Raw genomic sequence first — 12,684 nt, 5'->3', positions numbered from 1 at the left:
AGAATGATGAGATAATCTCCACCGCTATATTATTACGCCTAATGATGATACCAAGGCTTGCTTCCGTTGTTTTTTTACTTAATTTGATTTGTATAACCAGGAAGAATTGAATTTAGTGGTATCTTTGGTACAATATGGCACTTAATGTAACAAAGATGAGGAAAGATGAGGTGGTTCGCCTGCCCCTGCGCAGTAGATGATTTATAGGCTAACTTTTACACGCGCCTCCGCCCGCGTGAATTTTTTGTGAAAGCAGAACCAACATGATTTTCATACAAACTTTCACCCCCTATCATAGTTATTTGGGGGTAGATTTCTGAAAAAAGGAGCCCATATTTGAGCAGGGTTCTTTAACTACATGCATGCATGGTCAAGCGGTGTAGCTGTGGAAGCGGAACAGACAGACTTTCGCATGTATATATTGAATCAATGAATGAACATTTATTGCCAAAAATTTAACAACAAAATAATGACAAATAAATAAGTTGATAAAAATCATATTATACATGGATTTGCTAACAACTATAAATAACCTATGGCCTATCCGGAAACTTCAAGCTCTGTCAAGCATAGCCAAGCCGTTGCGTTAAATGATGGGTGTGCATGCCACAGATTACAAACGTAATTTAGAATTTAATGATCTAACGGTACAGTAATTGCTAAGGGCCTATAAGCTACTTCATATTGCAAGTAATTATATTCCAACTCGTTTAAATATTGCATGTTATTTTTAGGACTACAGCCGCCCGTCCCGACTTCGCTCGGGTAAAACATAGTAAGTTATACACCTAAACCTTCCTCAGGAATCATGCTATCTATTGGTGCAAACCGAATGAAAATCCGTGCAGTAGTTTTTGAGTTTATCGCGAATAGACAGACGCGGCAGTGGGCTCTGTTTTATAATATGTAAGGACTAGAAGTTCGTCCCGGTTTCGCTCGGGTAAAACCACTACAGAAAAATAGCCTATGTCAATCCTGAAAGTTTCGTTTGTGTCTCTGCCAAATTTCATCAATTGGTCAAGTAGTTTTTGAAGCAATCTTGGATAATGTACCTTTTTAATGGTGACAAAAGTTTTGAAATCGGTTTGGTAGTTTCGGAGATTACCGCCTCAAACATACAAACTCACAAACGCTTACATCTTAATAATAATAGTATAGATAGAGTACATACATATAGATTAGATTTTTTCTTCTTTTTGTGCTGTATTCTTTACTGAATCAAAATAAAATTATAATTATAGGAAAGATTGCCTTTAAACGAAGAGTTTCAGGACGAAATATGTCTTACCTCAAAAACATCAGAAAGTGGACGCGAGTCAAATTAGAATTTCTTTTTTTGCTCAAATGTAGGTTAATTTACAAGGTGTTTGTCATAACATTGAGCCCCTGGATGAAAGGGAAATTAACGCGGGCGAAGTCGCGGGCAATACCTAGTATCAAATATAAACACAAAACAGTCGAACAATTAGTCAGACTAGGACGGGATAAGACTAAATTTCTTTAAATGTTTCCTTTGATTTCCAGCCTAAATTAAGTAATTTGAAAGATTTGATTTACTTGGTTACACGCTCTACAGTATATCGATACTCCCTCTATGGTCAGCACTAGTGACCATGAAGTCACGAACAGGTCATGTACCACATTGAATATGGCTATAGGTTTAGGCGTGACTTTTGTTGGTGCCTTTAGAGATAGACTGATAGACTTAACTCTCGACGCAAAAAGAGGGGTGTTATAGATTTAACGTCTGTGTATCTGTCTGTGGCATCGTAGCTCCCACACTGATGAACCGATTTACGTTTAGTTTTTTCCCGTATATAGTATAATTTTATCCCGAGTGTTCATGGAGCCATGCTTCATGAAAATCTTTTCAGCCGTTCAAAAGTTGTAGCGAAATTTATATTGAAAGTTGTTTTTTTTTTTAATTTCTGTAACAAATAAACTTGTTCTATTTTAATAGAACTAATGGCACAGTTCGATTTTTATCTCTGTGGTCTTTATAACAAGCCGAGCGGGATTTGTTAGATAAAAAGTATTCTGTGTGTTATTCCACATTCCAGTCTATGTGTACCTACTTATTATCTAAAATGGTTCAGCCGTTTTGACGTGCGAGAGTAACAAACAACCCTTAAAGCACAACGTATCTATACTATCTTACATATCCATATGCGAAAGACTGGCGGTCAAGCAGCTAAATAGCTGGGACGATTTCGATAAAATGGAATAGATATCGGGGTCTAGTAGGTTTAGAATATAATATAATGTCAGTAGCTTTTGTCCTCAGCTTCGCCTGCGTAATAAATATTCCGCGTAATGTTTCAGAATCAAAGGTCCTATAATTATATCAATAGGTAAATATTGGAAATTAAAAGCAATTACCAAAACTCGGTCATGATTTTTTAAATGAAATCTGAGAAATTTATGATTAATTCGCACGGAACTAACACATCTGTACAAACAAATATTAATGTTATTATTAATATGACACAATGATATGAATGGAAACCTCATTTATTAAGGGAATAACTTATTAGAGTTACAATCACAGAAATCGATCGAATTCTATGGTTACCATGTGTCAAAAACCTGTTCATTATCGCAATTAAAATATAGCACTCCCTACCGCTTTTCATGCAAACACATATAGCAATTTGAAAGTTACATTTTCGACGTCAACATGTGTGTCTGTATTATTATCCTAAGTTAAATAAAGAATGTTGAGTTTAAATTCAAGCGATACGTTATTTTGACACAAAAATGTGAAACTAGCTTTTATTTATTCAAGCGGTGATGGTCCAGTGATTAATGATGATAAAGCGTGATATGAAGGTTCCAGGTTTGAATCCTACATTTGCCATATGAATTTGTAAATCTATACGAAAAAAAACGCTGTATAAGTTTCTTTGCGTAACCTTCATTGCTACTGACGACCTCGGTGGCGCAGTGGTAAAAGTTCTTGCCACTCAAACGAGAGGTCCCGGGTTCGATCCCCGGTCGGGTTATGATGGAAAATGAACTTTTTCTGATTGACCCGGGTCTTGGATGTTTATCTATATATGTATTAGTTATAAAATATAGTATCGTTAAGTTATTATTCCATAACACAAGTCTCGAACTTACTTTGGGGCTAGCTCAATCTGTGTGATTTGTCCTAATGTATTTATATATTTATTTTGTATTTATGAATAACAGGTTAAAAAGGAAAATATACAATGGTGGAATTATCCCATGAAGGGATTAATTACAATCAAACAGCTAAAATCTAATCTAATCTTTCAAAAATTTTATGGCCAAGTAGACTAATCTCAAAACAAGGGTAGAAGTAGTTTTAAATGTATTATTAAAACCAAAGGGACCAGTGGAAGGATATATATAAATATACATACACTAATATATTTATACAAGTGTATTAACTGTAACTAAGTCACAACTATGTCGTAAAACTCGACCACATGTGGTTTGAATACGACCCGCCCGAATCAGGTCGAATTCAAAATTATTTATTCACTAAGTACAATTTGTTTACATAGAAACATTGATGGAGTCTACTTTTAAGCAAAGGGATGCTTGTGCCAGTAGACCCCGCTCTTCCATATCACTAAAATACAATTTGTATAATTTTTAGCATTAGATATAAGGATTAGCAAGGTTCGACGACCTTGGTGGCGCAGTGGCAAAGTTCTTGCCACTGCACCGAGAGGTCCCGGGTTCGATCCCCGGTCGGGTCATGATGGAAAATGATCTTTTTCTGATTGGCCCGGGTCTTGGATGTTTATCTATATATGTATTTGTTATAAAATATAGTATCGTTGAGTTAGTATCCCATAACACAAGTCTAGAACTTACTTTGGGGTTAGCTCGATCTGTGAGATTCGTCATAATATATTTATTTATTTATTTATTATTTATTTATTATATAATATATATTCACAGCTTATATTGTTTCTTTAGTGCTATTTTTTACAAGTTTTTTTAACATGCATTGTATGTATGTATAAGTATGAAGGTAACTGTTTCAGTTGTTCGAGTGGAATCTTCCAAATCGATTTTGGAGCAGACATGTCGTTTTTGCGAATGTCTTTCGCTATAATTTCTCCGCCGCCCGCGACAAACAAACAGTAGAGCCTTTGTTGTCCACTCTCCAGCTTTCCAATTATCTCCACACTAAAAATCATCATCGATTCTTTGTATCATGAATTAAACGGTATTACAACAGTTACAAGAAATCGAAAGTAACCGTAACTCAGTCTTCAGGGACCCATCGAGACTGCATCTTATTATAATCGTTTTATCATTATATTCCAAACATAAAAGCATTTACAGTTACAGCTATGAATATTAACTAGGTATATTTCACTCCTTTTATATTACTATGGATTTACATACTTATAACGCTATTGATTGAGGGTCTCGTGGGAAATATGGGATGATTATACTCGTACATACAATAATAGAGCATGTAAGCTATGAATTGACCTCTATGCCATGGCGATAGCGGCGAATTTGCTATGATGTGTACACTCACACGGTATTTATTCTGAAATGGTTATAATATTGTCAGTTTAGGTTTTATGTCTTTTTTTAAAGATATCTTTTTATCTGTAAGATATAGTTATTCTATTCTATACTATATCTATACAATCGAGTAGCAAGCTCTGGATAATAATCCAGAGCTTGCTACTCGATTGTATAAATGAATGAATGAATTAACTCTTTATTGCACAATACACCATAACAATAAAGAAACAAACAATACCCAAGTACATACATATAGTATAAGTATTCCAGACGACCGACGCTTGAAAACTTTATATAAATTAAATATTTTATTTGTATTGTAATTTTTTTATTTTCTGCTCGCTATTTATGCTAATTAAGAACATACATTGTCCGGTTTAATAAATTATACAAAAATAGACCTTATTTACTGTAACCATTTTTTTCTTACAGTTAGCATAATACAGTCAAAGCCTGCTTCTCTACTGGTCAGGTCGTCTTGCGGTTAGTTCTTCTCCAGCTTTCTCCATTCGTCTCTGTCTAGTGTCTTCTCCAGCCCCTTGGATGATCTTCCCAGCTAGTATAGTTACTTAACGTCCTCTTTTCCTGATTCCATGTCTCGAACACCAGTTAGTCCCTCTCAACTATGATAGATCTCTTCTTCAAAGTCGTATTTCCTCATGACTGTGGGTCGTGGTTTGAAACACAGAATACAACTTTTAATGAAGTGGTTAATGGACTTATTAATTGAGTGGTTTGCTATTGCCTTCTCTATTTCATACACAATTTAATAATCAACCATTGCGCAGGTTTCCTCGCGATGTTTTCCTTCACCAGAAGCTACTATACATACATGAGTCAGATTGGTGCGTCATGTGGTACGAGTAGGATTCGAACCTGAGACCTTTCGATCCACAGACGAGCGTCTTAACATTACACCGCCGCTTCAATGATAGATAGAAGAATGAAATTTACAATGTTCACCAACATTGAAATCGCAGCTATTTCGGCAAATATATTCTTATCTCCACAAGGCCACCGCCCTAAATTCAGACCATTACCACTCGCTGATAGTGAAAGGTTTGCACTGGCGGCTTGCCACAGTATAGTTATATAATGGCATGTATGTCTGTTTGTAGATATCCTATAATGCAGCACCGATGACAAATCAAGAGAAAGGGCTACGTGTTAATACCAACAGCAACTATTTCCAGATTTTAATTCCATCAATAAGCCTATACAAATTTTCTCTCTTCTTATTCTAACTCTTAATTCCTTTGTTTTTGAAGTCGGTTAAAAACAATATGTTACATACTTAATATAATATCCAAATCAAAGAATTTATTCAGACCTTCACAGCCAATTTTTCACGTCAATTTTATACGTGGTACTAGATTTTGCCCGCAACTCCGCCTGTGGTACATGATTTCCATACAAACCATTTTAGACATTCAGAGGTTGATTTTTGAAAATATAAGCAGCTTTTGTTTGAACGACCCCCGCCTTTAACTATATGCATACCGAATTTCGTCAATATCGGTCCAATGGTTTAGCCACGCAAGCAAGACTTTCGCATTTAAGTATAATATTAGTATGTATTTCTCAAACAGCTTCTACTGACATTTCGGAACGATCACTGTTGAGAAGAAATTATGTTGTAAAGTTAATTTTACAGAACCCAAAGCGATCAACCGTATTTTTTTCATATTTATTTATTTGCCAAATAAGTGTACAGTCGACATCACATCAACCTAAACATATTCATTGCAAACTCGTCGCTATTACCGCGCCATAGAGGTTCATGCAGGGTACTTTATGTACTGTTGACAGTTCAATATGTATTATGGTTTTAAATTTAATTTATTTAATCGTATGTTGTGTTTGTTTGACGACCTCGGTGGCGCAGTGGTCAAGTTCTTGCCACTGAACCGAGAGGTCCCGCGTTCGATCCCCGGTCGGGTCATGATGGAAAATGATCTTTTTCTGATTGGCCCGGGTCTTGGATGTTTATCTATATATGTATTTGTTATAAAATATAGTATCGTTGAGTTAGTATCCCATAACACAAGTCTCGAACTTACTTTGGGGCTAGCTCAATCTGTGTGATTAGTCCTAATATATTTATTATTATTATTTATTTCATTTGTTTCAGACTGAATGATGTGGCGATGGGGTCTCGTACTGGCGGCCCTAGCGGCGACCGCGCTCAGCAAGCATATACCTAGCAGTGATGGTAACACACACCTATCATGATCCTAAATAATATTATAAATGCGAAAGTAACTATGTTTGTTAAGTACCTCTTCACCGCTTTGTATACTGAACCAGTCTTCTTAAAATTTAACATACATGTCGTTTGAAGTATGGAAAGGGATATAGGGCACTTTTGGACCCGGAAAACACGCGCATCTGTTGCACATATTCCTGTGGGTTATACACGCGCATGTGGGTACTTTATTTTTTTTTTATACCTTTATTATTTTGACGACCTCCGCGGCCTAATGGTCATTATGCCGGACTGCACTGGGGGTTCCGGGCTCGATCCCCGATAAGGTCAAGATGGAAAACGAACTTTTTCAGATTGACCCAAGTCTTGGATTTTTACACATTATAAATAACATAAAATCCACTAAATCCACAATACATATTATAAAATAAAATCCACTTCCACGTCTGTCTGTCTGTTCGCGATAAACTCAAAAACTACTGCATGGATTTCCATGCGGTTTTCATCAATAGATAGTTTGATTCCAAAGGAAGGTTTAGGTTTATATTTTATTATGATTTTACACGTGCGAAGCTGGGACGGGCTAGTATGTTATAAAATATAACATTTCCGTCTTTTTTCTGTTCTGAGAAATTTACTCAAAGGAACGGAATACCTATTACAGTTTTTAAGTACATATTCTGCGTTTCACATCACAACTATCTGGTGAGCTCACTTCTATTTCTTACATTACAATTATTGGAATACCTAACTGATTAGCAAATTCCCAATGTCTGAATATGGCGGCGCCCGACACTGGGGCGGGGTAGACGACCCGGCCGTTGACCTGCGTGTGCGCATCCTTAAAGAAATATAAATAAGTGAACCACCACACACTTCACACGTTCATTTGTTTGTGTGGTTGAATATACGAAAAAAGAATATGTCAAAATTGTCACGTGCGATGTTGATGGAGATGGTTGCACAGCACATCAGCCTACACAACATTCATTGCAAACTCGCCGTTATTACCGCGCCATAGAAGCTCACACAGGGTAATTTGACATGCTGTACTTTATAATAGAGTTATGAGGATGACGTTTTTGATGAATGGGGGAAGCCCTAAATTGAAACAAGTTTTTGAGCAGCATAATTGTTTTGCGGCTGTCTGTCTGTTCCATCTTCAGCTGGCTAGGATTCTGCGAAAGTACTAAACCAATTGAGTTGACATTATGTACACAAAGTATGTAACCCAAAGGCGTATAAATAAATTAAATCAATGTTTTTTTTTCAATTGAGTCTACTTTTTGCGGGTAAAATCATGACATTTTTTACACAAATGGTGATAGTCAATAACTTTTTAATTGCCAATTAGAAGATAAAAAATGTTTTGCAAAATGTATCGTGTCGTTCCGAACCAATTTGAGAGAATATGTTTTAATTAAAGTAAAGTAATAAAGTAGTAAATAAATCACTAAGATTAATTAAATTATACCTTAACAATTACAAAATAAATACTATAAAACTAATATTTTCAACAATTTCCTAAATACAATCCTATTGTCACACTACCGCATTCTAATAAGTATTCGTAACCTTGTCTTGCAAACATTACCTTATGCAAACGTCGACCTTCCTGCAAAGGTCATGCGGATGAATTTGGCGTGACACATTGTGCCAATGACGTAAGTTTAGAGGTTATATTTCTCAATGTGGGGAGGTGACAATAAATTAGTTCAAACCACGTTCAAACATTCCTAATACTAACTAATAGGTATTTTAAATGCGAAAGTAAGTTTGTTCATCAATCTTTTTGAAATTTTGCATACATTTTAGTTTGAAATATGTAGAAGGACATAGGGTTTCATCCAGGAAAATAAGTGTTCCCGTGGGAAATCGCAGACAAAGCCGCGGACAAAAAGCTAGTAATTTACATAATTATTAAATTGTACAATTTCTCCAAACTTGACATCACAATAATTGGAGTGAATCTTACGATTTGAATTGTAGATATCTTCGTAATTGCAGATGTAGAAAGCATTGCGAATAGGCACCTATGAAGAATATGTTTATTTGGTGCATAACACATTATAATATTGTAGATATGGTATTGTAATATGCGTGGAACATACTCATTAGAAAGCACAGTCAGTCTTTTGGAATGTATACAAAGTTTCCGTAAAATAATACGTTACTCGATATTTTGTACTATTAGGGCCCTGCAATTGAAGTACGAGTACAGGTTCCTGAAACGTAAATAATACTCGCTTTCGCTCGCATTTAATTCACTAATAAACATAATATTTTTGTAGCTATAGTGTTATGCGTAGGTTGGTGGATTTTCACGAGCGTTCTGAACTCCGCCGCGCATTGTCATCACTTTTTATGGTTTTTATTGGCGATCGACGACCTCGGTGGCGCAGTGGTATAGTTCTTACCACAGAACCGAGAGGTCCCCGAGGGTTCGATCCCCGGTCAGGTCATGATGGAAAATGATCTTTTTCAGATTGGCCCGTGTCTTGGAGGTTTATCTATATATGTATTTGTTATAAAATATAGTATCGTTGAGTATCCCATAACACAAGTCTCGAACTTACTTTAGAGCTAACTCAATCTGTGTGATTTGTCCTAATATATTTATTTAGTTATATAAATTTGAATCATAAACAGTAATCAATTTAATTGCCCTATTTTATAAATAAGTAGAGTACTGGTACAATGTTAATTTTACAAACGTTTAATTAAAAAATATTATTATTTATTCAAAAATATTGTCGGACCCTAATGAAACGCTACACGCCGCGTTCAAACGCTCGTGAAGGTAGGTACTCACGTATTAGGTAGCTCAAAACATCCTTGTCATTCTATACTCAGAACAATATGAAATCTACCACTAATTTATGATTACGACAGATACCGGTGACTCAGAATATCTCCTGATTCACGCCAAATCCTTGAAAATTATTTTCTCAATTTCATAACGCCGACAAATGCATGCTCACAATGCAAATGCAAGTACTTCTAGATGAACGGAGTAAATCAAATCCATACTAAATTATTACAAAGAGAAACTATATTTTTGTTTGTAAAGAATAAACTCAAAATCGGATTTTAATAAAATCTGGCACAGATATAGGCGAAAGCTTCAGGAGTGACATCGGCTACATTTTATTATGGTTTTAGGAACCCGAACGAAGCTGGGGCGAGACGCTAGTATCAGTGGTTGCATCATGGAACTTTTGTTGGTACTAGTTAGTGACAATGAAACTATACAGGGTGATTTCATATACTTTGGCATATTTTCTCTAAATGTTCAGTCCATGGTATGCACTGAAGAACTTTTCGTATCGAAGCAATCTTGAAATCGTGAAGAAAAAATCAGCTAATCCATACATTTTCCACTGTTAGGATCTTGTTTAACTCCAAATACAGTTCAGAGTAACAACAACCTTATAAAAATTAAAAAATAATAAATCTACTTGTGTTGCCAGCAACATCCACAAGTTAAGGATTTAATTTTCTATAGAACAGATAATTTTCTTTTCACAGGGATTTTCCACTTAAACAGCTAATCTAATACATACGTACACACTGTCTGTCAACAGCACATCAAATTACCCTGCATGAACTTATATGGCGCGGTAATAATGGCGAGTTTGCAATTAATTTGTGTACGTTGATGTTCTGTTGACTGTACTATACACATCACTCTCCTCATAAGCTCGCCTGTCTTGGGTGCTCCTAATTATAGTCCAGTCGCGGTACTTTCGTTGAGGTTCGACAATGACCTACTAATACAATTAAAATAAATAAACTGTATAATTTAATAAGATTAAAGCTACTTTCTGAACTTTTATTTATAAAGGTGCCAAGAATATCGAAGAACTCCAATGAAACCTAAACAAAACTTACATAAAAACGAATTTGCTCAACTTAGTGCAAAACGTGTATTACTAGAAATTACTAGTCATTCCTCAAATGGCCACACAGACCGGCAATTTCACAAATTGCCTTATTTCCAGAACTGTCAGTGACTACAGTAGCGACAGCAGAGACTGAGACGACGACATGGCCGGGCGCGCTCGCGCCGCTGGACACGCTGACGGTAGCGTGCGAGCGAGACAGCATGCATGTCACTGTTACGCTCGCACATATGCCGCACGCCTCGCACTTAGACAGGTTTGTACGGAGACTTGTTTCACTTATAAAAGATTTTGTATTTTTATTTTATATTAGTACAGACCATGTTTATGGGATGGTTTCGAGCAGATAACAGTATTCCATATACCAGAGATACCTAGGTTCCAAGATCGACTGCATTGGTATTATACTTTCATCTATTCCAAACAATATTTGTTGTACCGGTTTGAAAGGTGAGAGCAGTGTAATTACAAGGTACAAATAGCAAAAGACCCTAGGCCACAAAGTCCATAGGCTGCGGTGACCACTTCCCATCAGGTAGGCCGCATGCTGTTTGTATGCTGTTAATATAAAAATTACCAGTAATGTTAACATACATGCCAGATGTAATCAAAGTCCACTGGACAATTGACACGTATTAACAAACTTTCTGGTCTGCAGTTGACGGTTAACAACCTATTTGAGTAAAATGTGCGACCCTTTATTTTCGTATTAAAAATTTCATCACATTTTTTATTAAAATACACAATTAAAATCAAGTAATGTGTTACTTGATTGTAACTAATATGTCTACAAAATATTATTTTCGTAAAAAATATCGAAAGACGTATTTGACTAGTCTAGTATATCATGGAATATAACTCAATGTAGGTATGCGATTCAGTTCAGAGACAATTCAACTTTTTATTTCGAGGCAAAAGAAGCAAAGGGCATTCTGCCATTTTACTTTGTTTTGAATTCCTGAGGATACTTAGTAATGGCTGGTTTATTTTGTAAAAACCAGTGCCTACTTACTTCAAGGCATTTTATTCTCTAGAAACAATGAGAATTACGACGCGACGTTAAGTTTTAGTTTGTTTTAATTTATGATCGGGCCACGGATGGCATAAATTATAACCCTATTACACTCAGCCCACAGCCACTTCTCCTACCGCTGCCGTAAATAGGTATTTCCCTAAATACTTCTGGGGAAATAACGACGCGCGTGAGCATTCACACTCAGCTTTCATATTCTTATTCTCTCTCTTCTTTATTTATCAACTCGCAAAAATGACTATAATAAATTCATTAAAAATTAAACCTTTTAGTTTTTACGGCCCACCGTTTGACGCTTTGGTAGCTAAACTAAAAGCTCTAACTATTGGGCATAGGTACTATAAATATATTATTACAGCCACGTTTTTCATACATGGTCACACATTTGAATAATATTATTACATCGATATAATGTTCATATATCTGTGTATATGGTGACAACCCTGACTGCTTTGCCGACGCCGGTGGCTGTTTAGCCTTTAGCAAGACTTTAAATTAAACTTTATTTTGCTATTAATGCGGTAAACAATTTGGTGTCATATTAAAATTAATTTCCCGCATTTAACCAGGCCAGGCATGCAAAATACAACAAAACAGAATATACAACAGAACTGTCAACATTTAATAAAATCCAATTAGAATTAATGAATACTACTCATCAACACTATAGAATACACTAACAGTATATCTCATTCCGCAGTGAGCTGGAAACCTTCAACGGCATCGTGTACCCTGCAGGGCTGGGCAGCAACTCTTCGTGTCTCCGGGAGTACGTCAGTGCTCGAGGGGATCTGCAGTACACTGTACCTCTCAAGGGCTGCAACACTATGTCCACTGATAACGTGAGTGTCTATATGCTTTCACCATACTTTTTTAGGGAGAAAAATTGACAACGCAATTATTATGCCAATATGTTGCATCCGTGACGTAACTATTTATTTTTTTACTGATTTTTTTTGTTATAAATCGGGACTTGTGCTCACGTCATCCAGTATTTATCTATTCTGATGAGGTCCATGCCTCAT

The 12,684-nt window shown here is 36.0% G+C and overlaps 1 protein-coding gene across 1 annotated transcript in view; it reads left to right on the top strand.

The window, feature by feature from the left end:
- Positions 1-12,684, top strand: part of pio (piopio) — a 51,715-nt gene that overhangs the window by 19,667 nt on the left and 19,364 nt on the right. The window contains exons 2-4 of the mRNA XM_053765196.1: positions 6,650-6,730; positions 10,726-10,882; positions 12,360-12,501. Of these exons, the coding sequence (XP_053621171.1) occupies positions 6,655-6,730; positions 10,726-10,882; positions 12,360-12,501 (375 nt within the window). The 5' untranslated portion in view covers positions 6,650-6,654. The remainder of the gene's footprint in view (positions 1-6,649; positions 6,731-10,725; positions 10,883-12,359; positions 12,502-12,684) is intronic.

Source organism: Plodia interpunctella, chromosome 27 (assembly GCF_027563975.2).
Source record: "Plodia interpunctella isolate USDA-ARS_2022_Savannah chromosome 27, ilPloInte3.2, whole genome shotgun sequence".
Classification (NCBI taxonomy): Eukaryota; Metazoa; Arthropoda; class Insecta; order Lepidoptera; family Pyralidae; genus Plodia; species Plodia interpunctella.
The sequence above is the reverse complement of the archived record's forward strand: the minus strand, read 5'-3'. Positions and strand labels throughout refer to the sequence as shown.